The sequence below is a fragment of the Cimex lectularius genome, unplaced genomic scaffold (genome assembly GCF_000648675.2).
Source record: "Cimex lectularius strain Harlan isolate CLEC.00 unplaced genomic scaffold, Clec_2.1 scaffold131, whole genome shotgun sequence".
NCBI lineage: Eukaryota > Metazoa > Arthropoda > Insecta > Hemiptera > Cimicidae > Cimex > Cimex lectularius.
Window position 1 is genome coordinate 373170 of NW_019392685.1, and position 19342 is coordinate 392511.

At 37.8% G+C, this 19342-nt stretch overlaps 1 protein-coding gene across 2 annotated transcripts in view; it reads left to right on the forward strand.

Moving 5' to 3' along the window:
• Positions 1-4508: 4508 nt before the first annotated feature.
• The window catches only part of LOC106663152 (cyclin-dependent kinase 14), a 134311-nt gene continuing 119477 nt past the window's right edge, over positions 4509-19342 (forward strand). For both annotated transcript variants that reach the window (XM_014387754.2, XM_014387757.2), the window contains exon 1: positions 4509-4866. In XM_014387754.2, the coding sequence (XP_014243240.1) occupies positions 4818-4866 (49 nt within the window). In that variant the 5' untranslated portion in view covers positions 4509-4817. The remainder of the gene's footprint in view (positions 4867-19342) is intronic.

Below are 19342 nucleotides of genomic sequence, written 5' to 3' on the forward strand. Positions count from 1 at the left end.
TATCAGCAGCAACACAGCTGCTGGAGACCAGACCTGTTCGGTGCCCTGTGGGGAGCCTCGACCTCGCCTGAAGGCCGAAATAACTCATCGTGCCTCCTCACTATCTTCCTTCGAGTGGCTCTTTGGGTATGTCGAGAGAATGTGAGAGAGCATCTCATTGCCGGCCCCACATCTTCTACAATTGGCCAGCACACTAGAGTCTGCCCTTCTCCACACCTCCCTGGTGCCCATTGAATTGGACCTCATGCGGAGGGCGTGGATGAACCACCGGTTGTCCACCGCGTTGCTGGCAAAGGTCTTCACACCCCGACCAGTCGCCCCCAAAGCCGCCCAAATGTCTAACCCCCCAACAGTATAGTCGTTTGGCCAGCTCACACAATTCTAGAACAATTAGGTGTGGTACCTGCCATTATGAAAATGACGGCCTCTGCCAGAACCTGAACAGTGCATCGTGGGCAAGAGGGCAAACTAAAGCCTACAGAGCCTCTTAGCTTTTAATAATAACAATAATACCTTTATTTACACCAAGCTAATTTAAGTACATTATACAATTTACATATTTTTCGTAGAACACAATGAATTATGAAATAGATCCAACTGAACATTTTTAGCTTCTGTGCATATTCTATGCATCGGAGAGTTGATCATGTAGTTTGTTTTGCTAATAGGAACATAAAACAACTTTGTATATCTTGTTCTTTTATTAGGTATAATGAATTCAATTTTTTTTCTTAAGTTGAGACAACATAGGTTATTTATCAATCTGAAGCAAACTGTAACATCATCAACTTTTTTACACTTTTCTAGAATACATATTTTCACCACCAACCTAAGGTCATTATAAGAAACAGATTCCAAATTTATGCCAAGCTTGAAAGCCCCATACCTGAGGAATCTGCTTTGCATACTTTCTATTAATTAATTCTTACATATTTTATATAATAAGGTGACCAAACTGCTGAGTTATACTACAGAACAGGCCTTATTAAAGATAGTAAAGCTCTCTTATACAATGAAAATTCGTAAATTTTATTTAATTAATTAATTCTATTTAAGAAGCCAAGCAATTTTAAACATTTATTTACAGTCATTTCAATATGTAAAACAAAAAAGAGTCTAGAGTCAAAAATTATACCAAGGTCCTTAATACTATTTAAAGCCAGCAATACATTATCACATATTTTGTACTTATAAATAATGGGATTTGATTTTCTCTGATAACACACAATTTTATATTTTTTCAATATTTAGGGACAATGTAATTCATGTCATACCAATTGGCTAGATTTGAAAACTCTTCCTGAAGCATATTACAGTCCTCTAAAGATCTAACCAGTTCAAAAATTTTTAAGTTGTCTGCAAAGAGTCTGAACTCACAAAATTCAAAATATTTGGCAACTTCATTTATAAAACTATTGAACAATAATGATTTGTTTCTATCAATTAGATAGTCCCTAAGCCATTTATTAATCTACTGTGTACAGCGCTTTACTGTAGTCGGTATATATAAAAATCAACCTGACATCCAGCCATAAATGCATCAAAAATACATGACTGAGTAGACACCAAGTTAGTGAGTTTTGATTTATTTCTCATAAAACCATGTTGATTTTCATCAATTACATATTTAAATAAAGGTGTTATTTTATTAGATATAATCATTTCAAAAATTTTAGGTATGTACGAGATTTTCCTAAAGGTCTATAATTTGTGATCAAAGATCAGTCACTACTCTTGAAAATGGGATAGGTTTATGATTTTTATTTTATTTCATTTTTTTATTTATACATTGTTTTATATTTATTTATCTTTCTTGTTTATCTTCTTTATTATTTATATTTCAAACCATGGGAGATCACTGTGTCAGACTGGCAGAGAACATAAAGGTTCATCGAATACCGACTAGTGGGGATGGTTCGCTCGGTTTTCTTGTCTGCTTCAAAGTGCACAAATATTTGTGAAGTAACCAAACTAAAAGTGTCCAAACAATTCGGGAATCAACTGTACAGTACGGATAGCAGCTGTAATCATCAAACAACACTGCTATTTATTTTTCAATAATAAATGATACCTAACTAGTGTAGGTGTATTAATTAAAGAACATCATAGCATTGTTTCTATCGGTTAGGATTGGCCTAACATAACCATCTTGTGGTTCCTCAATCTATACCAAGTTGAATTGATAATTTGGAAAGCTTCTCTTCCAAATCACAAAAATCGGAACGATGTTTTCGATGCATGGAAACAGATCAAAAATAAAATGGGGCAACAATACTCTGTGACTGATTTGTGACTGAATTTGTAGCCACAACAAAAAACAGTAACAGCAATGACAGTTTCACTGTTGTCCATCCCGAGTGGAACTTTGCAAATACGTATTCGCTGTTTCCGCACAAACTGGCTGGTTGTACAAACCCCGGATGTGTGTATAGGTAGGTATCAGTTGTACATCCCTGCCATATCAGTTAATTTTTTTTTTTAAATTTTTTTTATAGCCTTTTGACCAAAGTCCACATATGTGTCTAGCATGTAGAGAAAGGTTGCTCAATGTGTCCCGCTTAATTGTAGGTTATCATTCCTTGGCTCCATGTAGAGAGTGAGTAGGAATGCGTAGTATGAGTATTGTGTTTGAGTATGATGTCAAGGGTTTGGGGCCGGTTTTGGAAGAGTCAGGGCTGTATTACTGCACATGTATTGATAGATATTTTGTTATTTATTTCGTCTTATCACTTTATTAACAGTTTATTAATACATCAAAATATATTTTTTTATTGCTTTGCTTTAAGCATACATCAATAGTACACTCATATACACATTAAAATAAATACATAAGTACACATCACGTAATAAATTAATTAATTAAAACAAAGTAACTCGTCTTGCTGGCATGACCCAAAACCGTGGTAGACAGAGAAATCCTTTTGGAGAGGATAGTCAAACATGGGACAAATTAAAAAAAAAAAAAATCTGGCTGAAGCAACAATTGATAACGACATAATATGACAAAATAAAAAATTTTTATAAACAAGAAATAAAATGAAAATAAGTGAATGTATGAGTGTGAAATCCTTGTCATTATGTACATAGATATATACAGATATTTTGACATCTATTTTTTTAATCAATTTATTTACTATTTATTTAATTAATTATTTATTTTATAAATTAAAAAAAAATGTATAGGTGCCAAGCTTATGGATTGGCCAAACATTCCAATATTCAAAGATTACAAAGTTGTCAATCCAAAATTTTAAGACTAATTATTTCTGTCCCTTTTTGTGTAAACAAGAATACACTTCACAGAGATATTTTTTTTCATTCGTCATAACAAATTACCGACGTTTTCATAGTAAATCACAAAATTGCACTAACACACAAATACGATTATTCCATTCCTCACAATTACCACGTAAACGTCTGAAAAGAATAATGGATAAGAGGCCTCTTCTTAAATGATTAATATCATTTTAATAATCCAGAGCAGCTGCCAATGGGTAGATTTCTCGAATGCTTGTAATGCCACAAACATAAATGATCCAATCTGCCAGTTGTATATAATACATGTACAGTTGTAGATACAAATCAATAAAGCAAAAAAATATTTAAATTATTTATTCATTACATATTCAATTATTTATTAAGTAACAACATCTAACTACATCAGGAGCACACTTGAGGCATGGCTGATACGCATTCCCTAAATAAAGAAAGAAAAAAAGAAAAAAAAACAGAACTATGTAATAAATAGATTTACACAAATTTAAATAGCTACCATAACACACACATATGATACTAAAGTCTATATCACAGTATTACACATTAATATCACATTCTTCCAAAAATTCAAATGTCAATTTATACACGTCCACATTTCCATTTGAATGCAAGCTTTCCTAGCAAAACCATCGCTGAAAATTTTTCAGTGTACACACCTTGTCGAAAAATTCTGCCTTCCCTCTTCTTATTCTGGGCAAGTCAAAATATGTTTTATTTTTTCCGGTTTGTCGCATGTTTTGCAATTTAGAGTAGTTCTACAGCTAATTTTATGCATATATGCACTTCAAATGCAATGGCTTGTGCGAGCCAGTGTTACTTATTTGAATTATTCGATTATTTATGACATTTCTAAACAAGCTATATTATTAAGCTATCTACAAATAACAGTAGAACAATTTACTATATTTCTTATCTGTCTGTAACTATGTACATTAGTCCAGTTACCCTTTGTTCTTTGTACATTGTCATTAATGTTTATTTATTTATCTTTCTTGTTTATATTATTTCTTATTATAGGATTGATAACTCGTTATCTATTGAAATTTTTAAAACCATGTTTTTTTAATCTAAGTGTGTCTTTTTTTTATCTTTATCTCTTCCCTTTTAATCACATTGACACATAAACGCGCACGCGCACCTGTTCTGAATGCGAAGGCGTGCGAGGTAGCCAGGAAGTGCTGCACCCTAGCCGCCCGTGACGAATCGCCGCCGTAGCGCAGCGATGCCCGGACGCGCGGGCCAGTCAGACTCCGTCGTCAATATGGCGAGGTTGCCCCGTTCGTCCCACCTGCCCTCCGCCGCCCCCGCCGAGTGAGCGCCGCCCCCAACGACGAACACCGCGCGGATTTTCCAACGACGGTCGACGATGCCGAGTCGGCCCGCGTGAGCCGATCCCCCGACCCTTATTCACCATTAATTTAACAAATCGGCTTAAAGTTTTATCCCACAACAACGCCTAAACCGACTCAACCTCACATAAATATACTCGATATAGTTTCTTTTTTTTTGTATTTTATAATCTATTCAATTCTTTTTAAAAAATGTACTGTCAAGTGGATAAATCGTCGAGCTCCACTAAGCTGAAAGACGGTAAGTGATGTTTTCCTCTTTATTTGGAATGCTTTCATCCGAAAAGAATCAGTTGATAACCTCCCCCCAGCATCAGAACGTAAATAGCAACATAACCTTAACACCTAGGCATCTGTCAAATTCCTCATTTCTCCGAAGGACAAATAACTCTTGAAAGGAAAACCCGTATAAACACTAATTTATCTAAATTGCATGTGCCGCATAATGAAAATGAAATCTTAAAAAAAAACTTTGTCTGTTTACCGACGGTTTTTTTGTTTATAAACAGTCTCGAGAACTCTCCAGTTTATTTTCTTTCTTTGACTGGAGGAAACGTTTCTCCTTGTTGATGAACGATTGGGCCAAGTTTCACCGGGAGATTTACACCCTTGTCCGAAAAGTTTTCCGTATTCCGCCTCTTCCTTAATAAATAATAACGCGTTCGGGTGATCGTTTCCGATTTGTCAAAGTCTGTGACGGCGTCGAGGACCCTTTTTGTCTAAGAAGTATCTCACGACATCGACAAATTGAAGCGATGTTTTTCCCTTATCAACAAAGTTCTGAATTTAAAACTGAATAAATCAACTCAGTTGGTCCGCCGAATCTCGCTTGTTAGTAATGCCTTTTACCAGCCGATCCAGATCAATCTGCTGGGTCCATACAATTTGATCAATTTTATTTTCTTATTGCTATATAAAGAGGAAATTTTTTTTATTGGGAGAAAATAATACTTTATTCGTCAAGGAGTCAGTACTAGTATATAGTTTTACATCAAACATTTTAAACATTGCCAGTAAAGTTAAAAATTAAACTTATTATTAAGCTTATGGAGAATACAATAGACAATTATCGGTAATAAGTTAATATTATAGTTATAGTTATATATTGGGAGGGAAAGAGGGAGATTTATGGAGGGAAGGAGATTGATAGAGAGAGGGAGAGAGAGAGAGAGAGAGAGAGAGAGAGAGAGAGAGAGAGAGAGAGAGAGAGAGAGAGAGATTTAGGGAGGAAAAGAAGGAGATAGATAAAAGAGAGGGACAGGATGATTTATGGAGGGAGGGAGAGAGATAGAGAGATTTGGGGAGAAAAAGAAGGTGATATAAAAAAGCGAGGGAGAGGATGATTTATGGAGGGAAAGAGAGATAGAGAGATTCACGGAGAGCAGAGAGAGAGAGAGAGAGAGATTCATGGAGGGGCAGAGAGAGAGAGAGAGAGATTTAGAGAGGAAAAGAAGGAGATAGATAAAAGAGAGGGAGAGGATGATTTATGGAGTGAAAGAGAGAGAGGGGTGAGATTCATGGAGGGTCAGAGAGAGAGAGAGAGAGAGAGAGAGAGAGAGAGAGTGAGGGAGGGAGACAAATAAAAACAAGAAAACGGAGAAAAAATTCAATTTGGGGGATATTCCTATCCTTACAATTTTATAATAGCGGTTAAACTGAAGATATCAGCTTCGTATTCTCTTTGTTCTTTCTCCTCTCCCTCCTTCCTCTCTCGATTTTCCTTTTTTTAATTAAAAGTATGTGAGACTATTCATTTATCATGAAAGGTCCTAAGTTGTAATGCATTAATTATGTAAAAATGTATGTCGCGAATGTCTGTATCACTTGGTCCCTTTAATAAATTTATTAAGGAATGATCATGAGCTACCATTTCCTTTTTCCCTCACGTTTCGGTTTTTTCCTTTTTTATGCCTGCCATCAGGAAACCCTAACGAGAAGTACAGTCAAATTAATACAAATTATAACTATAGTAACATATATATTATTATTTAGGTAAAATCAAAAATGCCTTTAATTCCAGCAGATTTTTTTTGTTTATGGAACACCTTGTGAGCATCATCAGCAGGGTCAACATTCTGTCATCAGAATGTTAACATTTTATAAATAACAGTAAGTTTTTGTGTTTTTCTGTTCTATTTTGTTTAAAGAAGGCTGATGATGCTCACAAGGTGAGTGAAAGGCGTCTTCTATAAATAAAGAAAATCTGCTGGGTCTATAAGCGTTTTTTAATTTACCTAATCAAAAGATGTAATGATGTTCCATCGCAAAAAGGTATAAACCTTAAAAGAAATAGTAAAATAATATCATGTACATAGTTTATATTTTTTATTATTATAAATATGTACATACTATTATTTTATGGTTAAAAAATTTATGATAATTACCTAGCAGTCTCTTCCACTATCCGATTGGGTTTTTATCATGTAAATGTTTGAGAAGAGACCATTGGAGGCTTCTTTACATGATAAAAACGCAATGGGATAGTAGGCGAAACTGCTAGGTAATTATCATTAATTTTATAACCCTAAAATAATTGATAAAAATGTATACTAAGTAAATGATATTATTTTACTATTACTATAATTTGGATTAATTTGACTATTCTATTTGTTAGGGTTTATCTGATGATGAAAAAAAGGAGGAAAAAATAAAAATGTGAAATAAACTAAACTTTTATAAATAAATAAAAAACGTATTTCATGGAATACTCTTTGTAATTCATTTGCATTTGTTATCTACAGTACTGCCATTTCTATATGGATATTTTATTATCTTACGTTTATTTAATATATCAATTCATTTATGTAACTTATTTAATAAATTTTATTTTTTTATATATTTTTTTAAATTTTCACTTCATCAATTCAGCCCACACTGTATGACAGGATATGAAGTCGTTTAGTTTAGAGCGTTGATGTTTTTCACAGTGTTCATCTATCTGTACTGAATTTAGGTTACTTTTTTATGTAATAGACTCAGTTTACAATATACAATAATAATTATGAGTTTTGGACAAAATTTATGTAGTTATTTATCTGAGGAAGATCTGACATAACACCCATTTTCAATATTTATCTTTGCAATTCACTTCATAACACCATTCATCTTCTATTTCTATACTATAATACTATTCTCTTATCTTTTTATTCATTTAAATTATCTATTTATTTATAACTAAAAACTAACTTATAATTTATTTATTTTTTTGTTTTGTGTAAAAGAGTTAATTATTTTTCACTCCAGCACATATTTGGTCAACACTGTAGGCAAAACTGATTCCCGTATCTGAAATCGTTTAGTTTTTTGCGTTGATGTTTTGCATAGTGTTTGCCTATTTGTAATGAATTTCAATTCAAAATCAATTTACTATATATTATTAATTACCAAATAATGTTGTTTAGGAGAAAATTTGTATAATTATTTGAAAGTAACAGGGTAGGATATAACCGCTTTTGGTATACTTTAGGATTCTAGCTAGTTTTTATTTTTTTTCGTTTATTCTATTCTTTCGTATCTAATACACATGTGCACCTTAAATGTTTGAAATGTCCGGTACACGTGCACGCTCGAATTAATCGGACAACTTTGATTTACATTGACAAATTATCTACATCACTCAAAACTTTGATTAATACAATGACAAAGGAGGACGACGAAGGTGATTATCGACCCAACTCGACATTTTCCCTACGATATCCTGACAAAGGGCGATGATCCGCATACGAAACAGCGAGAATAGGCGGACCAAAGTCGCGACGGAGAACGGAAGTGTCGAACCGAGGTGTCTCAAACTCCATTTTACCGGCTGTAATGCCATTACACAACACCATCAATTTATAATCAGTTGAACAAACATCTCCCGCGACACCCCGTACAACGGCGCTTGTTCCTTTCAGATTGCTTTCTCTTTAGGTCGGAAAATTAAATCCCATATAGACGTAGTTATTAAGCTTCGACGTAGAAAGAGCTTAGTAGCTTCTCAGCCTATTATAGCGATAATGAATTATTACGATTCCGATTACGGATTCTCTGTTGATCCTGTTCGAATTTGTAATTCGGATTCGAGGATCTGCTCCCGAATCAAAAGAGGATTAAGGAAAACGCCATTCCGATGATAAATGAGGAAGTATCGGGCCCTTATCGGGGGAAAGTATTAATTTCTCCCTTTCCTGAAGGGGGTGTTCCTTTCTGTACAGCCATTGAATGGACACGGGCTGAATGACTTCGCCCCATTCTAAAGAATTTCTTATTAAACCGCAAATCCCCCCGAACCGAGACATTTCATCTATGGCTCCAATTATATACAAGACAACAATTTAAACATTTCAGCGTGGGTCCAATGTTATTTTTTGTGTTATTGGTACGTCTGAGAAGAAGGAATGTTTTAAAGAATTAGAAATATAATTGGACAACACTGGGCCTTGGATGCCCTCAAGGCATCACAATTTAACCACTACTACTTTCTATTTATATTGGCAATTTATATTATGCAACTTGTGTATTGACACAGCGTAATTACCATAATGGAGTGGGATGATCTAAATGTCTTTTCAGTAGAAAATCATTGGAACAAAAACACTTGTATACAAGTTTAAATAATATTAAAATCAACAGTGACAATAATTTATGAAAAAATAAGAATAGTAAACTGCCTAGAGGTCAGATTAAAATTTACAATATTTACGAAATGGACAATTATTGACTGAATGTTTTGTAATCTCTCTTCCAAAATTCATTTTTATGTATTATAATGTTTAGAGTAATGTTTTACAATGTTTTGTTAGTTATGTCTAGTATAGAGTAATCTAGGTTTTTGTTGTAGGAATGAATGAAACGTTCATTAATTTATTCTTCCTTCTTTCATCTTTTCTCTTTCGTTCTCGTCATTCTTCGGTCTCTCCATAATTATTTTCTCCTTTCTCCTCTCTATTTATTTTTCCCTCCTGTTCTTTCTTACTCGTTCGATTCTTCATGCACTGTTCTTTCTCGTTTTATATTTCTAATTTATCTCCCTTTATCATTCTCCTCTCCTTTTCTACATTACACCAAAACATGACATCACTCTCTCTCTCCCTCCCTCTCTCTCTCTTTATCTTTCTCTTACTCTCCCTCTTTCTCTCCCTCTCCCTCTCTCTTTCTCTTTCTTTTTCTCTCTCCCCGAGCGGGTGACGACAGGAGGGGAAAATGAGAGACGTGAAGAAGATTTGGGAACAGATAATCACGATAGTCAAGAAAATCATTATTCCATTATCAATCTTCACAATCTAACCATTATTTTGGGACATTGCGGACCGGGTGTCTATCGTGATCCGATGAGGGTCGCAAGTGCCTCTGATCACCACCGGACCACTTAAACTTGCCGTTTAACCTTACGAAAATGTTTTGAGCTTTCGAGTCCTATTTAATAAGTGCAATGTGCATAAGTCGTGAGATTTCCAGGAGGGTAATGAAGCAATAGTTTAGCCTGTCTATCCTCACTGTTTTCAGCAGCATCAGTGTTACTTCTGAAACACGTCTGCTAGGCCAAAACCAGCGAATACAGACAGAGATAATTATGTTATCACCTTTTCCCTGATTTTTCGTTGCTCGATTATCTCATTTTGGATTAAATAAACTTGATGGAGAAATCCATTGGAGCGGAAAATTTGCGGAGGTTTTATTTAAGTTGGCGTACCTCGACGACGGAACGTGAGCGTGAGCAGTTGAGGTCGGTTTCGATTGCCGCCCAAGGCCGGGCTCGCACTTCCTCGCTGTGTAATCGATAATATTCCATCACGTCGAATTTTCAACAATGTTCACGTTGCCCTTGAGGCTGAAAAAAGGAAAACGTTTTTGTGAAAATCCCGAGAGTTAGACGGGGTGGAGCCGGGTGATCAACTCATCAGGAAAGTTTCTCCAGCCTCGACAGTGTTAATTATCCCTGGGATCCGTGTGGGGAAAGGCGTTTTCGAGAAGGCCGGTCTTCAAACAGAAGTGTAGCTGTAATTGTTTGTCGAGCCGGCTCAATTAGGGGTGCGGTCGGAGATTTACCCCTTTGCCCTGGAAAACCCTCCGAGGGTGGAACACGTTCGAAACCGTGCCGTTTGTTTTTCGCCCGCGTCGAGGTTTATTATTCTGTATCGGGGGGCGGTATTTCATCGGAAAACTGGGCCTCGTATCGGTCGTTTATTGCCAGTTTCAGGAGCTGGATAATTTGTCGGAACGCCGCCCCCCTCGCTATTCCGAGGATATTATATACACTTGGCTGAAAACGGCCCTCATTAATCACACATCGACGACTGTTAACAATTTGAACAATGATTTATACAAACTATAGTTACTTTTATCCCTACAAAACTGATTAAAGGCATTTGCAGCATATAGTGCATTACATTCAACACCGGATTCTAGTCTGTAAAGGATCGTTTACATATGTCACTTTGGAAGATCATCTTGGATGAATAATCTAAAGTGACAAATGTAAACTGCCATTCATCTTCAATTCATCCAGTGTGGACATCGAAAATGAACGATGAAAAAAGTTGACCCTTTACTAACTTTTGATGAACGAGTCTTTTTCCAACCGATGATTCATTCAGGTGAAACTATTAAGATAGTTTGAAATAACAGAGAAGGAAGAAGGAAAGAGAGACAGAGGAAGGGAAGAAATTAGACAGAGAAAGCGAGAGAAGAGCAGGAGGGAGAGAGAATGAGAAAGAGCTAGTTTTTATGGCTACGTCTATTTGTATTTGTTTAATAGTGTACTCTTATTTTCTGTCCTGACTGAGTTTTATGTTTGTTCTGTTTTTTTTTTTGTTTATATTTGTTCTGTGAATTGGTTGTGTTGCGATGTGCCTCACGTTAATCCGACAACTCGTGTCTACAAAACTCATTTGTATATTAAGTTTTATTTTGCATGTATTTCCTGATCTATAGACGGCGTCCTAGACCATTGATCGTTTGACTCTTTGTTAGCATCATCGCCAACTCTATTATTACCATTCTCCTGGGTGGGTAATCACGCAGGAAATGGGGGGCAGCCTGATTTCCGCTTCTGTTTTTAGCTGTTCGTCCTTAAAAATGACCCCCGTGGCTATGGAAAAACGATAAAATATCGTATCACGGAAAAAAAAGACGCCGTAAGAATTGCCTGCGTAGTGCTTGGGTCAGATCTTGTCCTGCCCATCGAAGTTAGTCTCCGAGGCTATCGATAACTATGTCATATACCCGAATGCATGGATGCACAAGTAGAGTGGTGGATTATTCGATAAACCTCCATCACCCACATACTACGCGAATTATGTAATTATCGTCCATAGGGAATTCAATATTTCCGACACCGAGTCTCTCACACTACACGTTCAAACTAATAAATATACTTTCGCGAAACACTTAACACACCATACATATAATATAAAAAGTAAATATAGATAGAAGAGCACCCCTGTTTTCTTCCAAAAGTCAGACCCAAAGAGCTGCGTGTGGTATTCCATTCTAGCTCCCTATATGGAGCCTAGGAAACTTTTTCATTATGTGAAATACATCGAGCGACCTTTATCTAGCATTGGCCTAAAATTGTGAGTCTGTTGTTATGATTCATTCTTGTTATGGGCCATGGCTGTTAATTTGCAGCGAGTTCCACCTACCTTCATAGCAGATAAAACAGACGAAATAAATCCAGTTCGTTAATCGAAACGTAGAGGATCCGAGCCCCGAAGGGTAAAAGAAAACAAAACTTCGGACGCGGAAAAGTTTTCCTCCCGTCCAGGAAAACAAACATGCCGCTCGAATGGGAAAACAGATAAATTTCCCGAGCGGTTCGCGCCTTTTCTGCCAATTCCTGGAAAAATTTTCCAGGGAAATCAACAATCTCGGCCAGGCTGTCGTCGGCATTAATCCTTTCCGTCCCGTTGTCGGTTTTAATTTAATAATAAACCAACCCCTTTCACTTAGGTGCCGCGGCAGCGACCGCGAAAGCAAGGCCCGGTCAGACAGAAAGGCGTAAAACAGCGGGATTTTACGGCCCCTTTTAGTCTTTCCGGCTTCTGGACCGTTTTTATAAGCCGGAAACGGGAAAAGTACACGTTCCACACCTTCTCCAGGATTTCCCAGAGGTCCGAAACGGGCTTCTTTCGCCTCGGCGGGGCCCGCCGGCCCTCGCTTGTCAAACATTCACGAGCTGGCTCATAACTGAGTCCTTGAATCCTTCATGAGCTCACAGGCCTGGGAAGAAGCAGGCGGAGCCTTTGTTCCTCCGTTATCGACACGTTCTGATCCTCAAAAACACACCTTGAAAAACAAGCGACAACACACGGACCCAATTGATAACGACTAAGACTTAGCATCATATAAACATAACATGCATATTCCCTCTCTTCTTCTGTCACTTTCTGTCCCTCTCTTTTTCTATTTCTACATCTATTCCCTGCTTGTTCACTCCCTTTCCCCGCTCCATCATGCCAATTATTCGCCATCTCCAACCCATTCTCCTTCTAATTAATATAATTGGACAAACGAATGGTTGACAGGAAGAGATCTGTGTTGTCCGGTTGATGACGCGATGATGACCTCCGATCCGCGGATTCTCTCCTGCAGGATCACATAATATTCTTGGCTGAATGCAACGTGGTAAATTTCCATCCCTTACTTTCTATTATCTTTATCCACCTCACTCCGTCGTATCAATCTCTATTTTCTCACTCATTTTGGCTCATATCATCGTTCCCTCTCTCTCTCTTCTCTCTCTCTCTCCCTCTTTTTCTCTCCCTCTCTCTCTCTCTCCCCCTCCCTCTCCCCCTCCCTCTCTCCCCCTCTCCCCTCTCTCCCCCTCTCTCCATCTCCCTCCCTCCATCTCCCTCTCTCACTCCCTCTCCCTCTCTCTCCCTCTCTCTCTCTCGCTCTCTCTCTCTCACCCTCTCCCTCCCCTCACCTTAATGAAGACATCTCTGTCACTCACTCACACACAAACAGACATACCTATTTTCCTATGTCTCCCTTTCTGTGATGTGATGAGTGTGGGAGAAGTTGGGTACATGCGACCCGCAGGCGAACGGTCGACCCCTCCCCGACGTCCATTCAATTACCTCGAACACGGCCTGTGACATTCCGCCCGTGACCCTGTTCTCGTGATGATTATCCACGCGGGCCCTGGCACATCATGGGGTGCTGTGGATGATGTACAACGTCGCACCGTACAACACACCACCTCCGTGGTTGTTATGATCGCAAAGCACTAAATCCGACCCGACGTCAAAACCGGCCCTAATTGCTCTCCGTCCTAGGGCCGGTGATAAATCGCCAAGCATTCCCGGCAATGTAAATTAATATCCACCCCGGATGTGCTGGGATGTTCAGAATTGCTGTAGAAGATTTCACCCTCCTGGCTAAACAAAACCCAACTCCCTCGTTTAAAAATCGACTACCCACAAGCCATTATGGCTGTCCCTTCCGTTAAATACTTAAATGTAAAGTTGTAGTTTAGTTATTCCAAAATTTTTAGTTCCGTATTAGCAGCACCCCATTTCCCCCCACTATAAAATTTAGCGTAAAATTACTAGGCACACTGAACTTATCTAAAATATTAGTTTAGATTCTAAATTACCAGTTCAACGAACTGGTCAAGCCGTCTTAAAAAACACATTGGCAGAATCCCCATGTTAATCGATTATCTTTTCTAAGTTTAGAGAGCGCGTACCACAATGGGTTCAGGCCTTTGATAGAGTGAGCGAGCATCAGTCTGCTTGTGAATTCAGCATCTCACCTCCTTTGAAGCGAAATTAGATGTATTATATTGTTTGCAGGACGTGAATAAAAAACAATTAGCGGGGCAAGGACCGTGGATAGAAGTCGTCGGATGACTCAGCCGTGATAGCCGGCAATATAATTTTATCGGGGTTTTATCTCGAGAGCGGACAAAGGGGGACTCTGTGCCGTCGGGTTGACCGTACAGTTCTGCTACCTCGCAATCTTTCGGAACACGGGGCGTCGTCTTGCCGAGTTGCGTTTTCAACCCGATAAATATTATAACTTATTTTCGATGACACCGGAGGATTTGGCACGAAGTCTCTCAGGAGGCGGTTGTAACAATTTCAATATAACGCCCCTCGTCACTCACTCTTATTATATTTTCCCATAACATAAATATCTACATGTTTTCTCTACCTTTCACTTCATCCGTCTACGCTCATCCAATTTTTTCTACCTTTATCTACCTCATCCACTCATATAAAAAATACCACACTCATTCACTCACCAACACGCCTGTAGAGAGTGAACCTCATAGAAACAATCCCAAGCAAGTGCATTCACTCATAGTGAAACATACCTTCAGTGAAACATCTCGTATTAGTACATTACTCTTGCAACAACCACACATAACTACGCGCTTTCCCATGTAAATGCCCTCGTATAGTCATACAGACTCATGAAAACATTCTCCCACAAGTACATTCATTCATACAATCACTTACGCTCACAGAAAGGCGCTTACACAAATGCATTCATCCATACATCACGCACACTCACAAAAGCATTCTCCCACAAGTACATTCATTCATAGCGCTTACATAAGTGCATTTATTTATACATCATACATACTCACCGAAGCATTCCATAACATATGCTATATGCATTCGTATATACAAGCTTCTAAAGATGTGCTTACAAACGAGAACATTAACTTATACACTCACACAAATTCAGGAATACTCACTTTCACAAGTACAATCAGATATACAATCACTCACTTTTTCACTCACCCATACATACACGCATTCATACGCACTCGATCACACAAGTACATACACTACAAACACACTCAGTCATTTACTCCCACAAACATTATCACGCTTACAAAAGCACACTCATACAACATACAACAGTGTCTCTCTAATTTATTCATTCAAAGCATTCACTATGCTTAATCCATTTGTCGCTTCCTTTCCCATTTCCTTCCTTCATTTAATCTTTCCTAATTTATAATAATGATTGTTCAAGTTTACACAAATACACCTCTCTCTTTCGCTCCATATTTCTGTTTCTCAGTCTTCGAATTTTCGACCATCTCATGAATGAGACGCCTGGATGCGGGCAACATCCATTCATATTAGCCGCAGGCCTAGTCGGAAAATGTAAAATTAATCAATTTAATGGTGTATTGTGCCGGTGGAAGAGATAGCGCGGTTCCGTAACAGCGCGGGGGATGACTCACCCTCATCACATCAGCGGGGAGCGTGGAAGGGTTGGAGGTTTGGAGGGTTGGAGGGAGAAGTGGGTCATGTACCACCCCTATCGACCCGGCGGCCCTCGCCTCGCTCCCGGATCACCGCCGAAATATCCCTCCCGCCCCGGCCCCCATCTACATAATAACAGCTATAAAACGAATGTCGGTTTTTTTCTCTTTTTATCGGGTGGAATCAATTTTGAAAAACCACCCTTTCGACGATCGGTTAGGAAGATAAATAAGCAGTGGTAAGTAGGCTAAACTTTGTGTTATCTTGGAATGGAGATATTGACTCCTTCCTCCCTACTGTCCTATTTACTTCGGAAAACACATTACACTTGAACTGATATTGCTGAAATATTTCCATTTTTCAAATGTACTTATTATTATTTTTTAATTCCATTTTATTACTTAGCAAATAGCCCATTGCGAAATCCATTCCAGGTATGATGGATGGTTTTACATTTCCCTTGCTCCTCCCAAGAATTGGCCCAGATTACATTTTCTATTTGAATGTGGAGTCCCATCCTGCCATCATCCTCCAAGATCACCCACCCTTTCGTGTTTTTCCATTTATATTCCTTCAGCCTGAAATGCACCCCCACATATTCTCCTAATAGCAACTTGTATTTCTTTTCTTAAATTTACAAAATAAAAAATAAGCTTTAGTGAACGTGTTGAAATTTTTCCCCGTGTCATCCCGTCTGTCGTCGTGGGGGGGGGTGGCCTCGAAACGGAATAATTGCTTTTAAATTTTAACCAGCCCTTTCGAGACCAGGCTGACATTTGTATGTACATAATTTATAACAGGCGTTCCTGGAAAATTGTAAACTTTAAATTAAATCTGAATCTTATGGGCCCGGGATATTAAAATATTATTCGCGTTGCCCCTCTCGTAGCGGTAGTGCAATTAAAAAATTAAAATGAACCTCTACTACTTCGGAAAAAAATACACCTCTTATTAAACTCCCTCTCGAATAATCCGAAGGATTTCATAGGCTCCCCTACTCGCTCACCGGGTTTTTCATTCTACCACCGTAACTCATTCATTTGTCATTCATTCAGTAGCTCACTACAGATTTTTTTAAATTGATTTGTTCATTCTTTCACTCACTATACTTTCATTCATTCTTCATTCACCAGTTCTTCCTAATTGATTCATTATTCCGTACTCTCTTTTATTCACACGATTGATCCACACTACACCCTCATAAATTCACTCACTCACTAATTAATTATTTTTGTTCGTACATCGCACACTGACAGATTATACCACATTGATTCATTTGTCCATTCGTACACTCTTCCATTAGCACGATTCTCCACTATATTCTCATTCATTCGTCATTCACTAATTATTAGGTTCATTCGTTCTCTCACTCAGCGATTTTTAAAATTGATTCTTTCATTCCTTCACTCACCATACTTTCATTCATTCTTTATTGAATTCATTTGCCCTTACATTCGTTTAGGGGCTCACTCTCATATTTTCCCTAATTGATTCATTAGGCTGTACGTACACTCTTTCATTCTCTCGATTCACCCATTCTACCCTCTTATTCATTTTTCATTATTAATTCATTGGTTCGCTCTCTCACAGATTCTCCCTAAGCGATACATTCGTTCCGTACGTACACTCTTTCATTGACACGATTCACTCATTCTTCATTCACTCACTAATATCAATCAATCTTTCCTCATTCGCTTAACTACATATTTGTTCATTTGCTAGTACGTTCACTAGTTCGTTCATTCGTTCATTTATTTGTTCGTACAGTATATTCACTAAGTTATACACATTTTCTAACTTCCCCACTGATCTGTCCTTTTTGCAGTCACTAGTCGTTCACTTATTTATTTGATATTCACGTCTCTCTTCTCTCATCCGTTCACCTCTATTAATACTCAGATTACGAATTAATTTGTTTGGTAATTCATTTATGTTCATTGTTTTAGTCATTATTTACGAATTCGCTCTTTCACGGACTCCCTCGTACTCAAACCGTTTCGCACGCTTTTTGACCACATTCACTCACTACTCTCATTTACACTCCCATTAATCCATTCGATATTTCACTGATCACTCATCCACTTATTCGAATTCTCCCTTCCCTCTTTACTCACGCATTCGCCTACTCGGATCAGAATGATGAAAGTTGACAAGAGTTAAATAAAAGGCAGCCAAGCCAAATTGTCGGTCGATTGACGCCCGTATGACACAGCAACGGCCGTGTTTTGGGCGATTGTGAGAGCAACGGTCGTGTTTACAAGCCGCGCAATAAACGTCTCGTGTTTTGCCTCTAATTTTAAAATTGGAGCCAGGATTGATAAAACGCCCCTTGCCAAAAGCCGGATGGCCCGAAGACCACCTTTTGTACCCCGGTGCCCTGGCACTCCTCCCCATGCCTCTGGCCCCTTGCCAAAGAGGCCCTCGGAGCGATCCCTTATCCAGCCACTCGATTCCATAAACCGTTCTATTTTCGTGGACGGCGTCAAGTCCTGGACATGTCGTTTTTAGATGCCCTTCGAACCCTTTATGATGAGGAATCGGCCGGAGAAAAACTAACACTCGAACCCACCATCCATATCTACACCTGGTATTGCCCCAAAGATATCTCCTTAGACAACGATCAAATACAATCAACAACATGTTTGAACAAAATTTCGAATACTATTTATATCCATTTCGATGAACAAAACAGCGATATTGTTCGATCAACACAGCCGAATAGCTACGAACGAAAATAACATCACATTAAGCATAAACAAAAATATTCGACTTACTAGTATATTTCTATTCTCAAACTTGATGTTAATAATAGACGATAATAAATAATAATAAATTAAATCTTTATTTTATGAAGTCAATTTCCTAAAAAGAATTAGTAATTTTAAACGATAAACTTCTCGTTAAATTAAAACGAAAAATAAACAAGTTTACGTTTAAGTTGTCCTGTTCAAATGTCGAATGTATCGATGAATGAAGTTTAATTCGTTGCAAAAACTCAACAGTGTAAATATCACTTTCTTTACTTAAAGAGTTAACTCTTTTTTTCAACTATACATCCACTGGTATTGTTTTTGTCGTTTAGTCACGCCTGGAACTTTAATGCTAAGATGACAAGTTAGTTTATCCACGATCACTTTGACATCATTGAATAGTTGATAGACCTGTTTAGCTACGAATGTTTGACGTCATTGAACAGTTGACAAGCAGGTTTAGCCACGACATATTTGACGTCATAACTTACAAACCTGTTTAGCTATGCCTTCTTTGACGTCATTGAATAACTTACAAATCTGTTTAGCCACGCCCTCTTCGACATCATTGAATAGCTGGCAAATCGGTTTAGCCACGCCCCTTCGACGTTATTGAATAACTGACAAACCTGTTTATGCTATTTAAACGAAATTAGACCCTTGAGAAGCGGGATTAGTTATGTAATATTATTGTTCAACCACGTATACTTTAACGATTGATTGACCAACCGATTTATTCACTTCTACTTAATTGCAA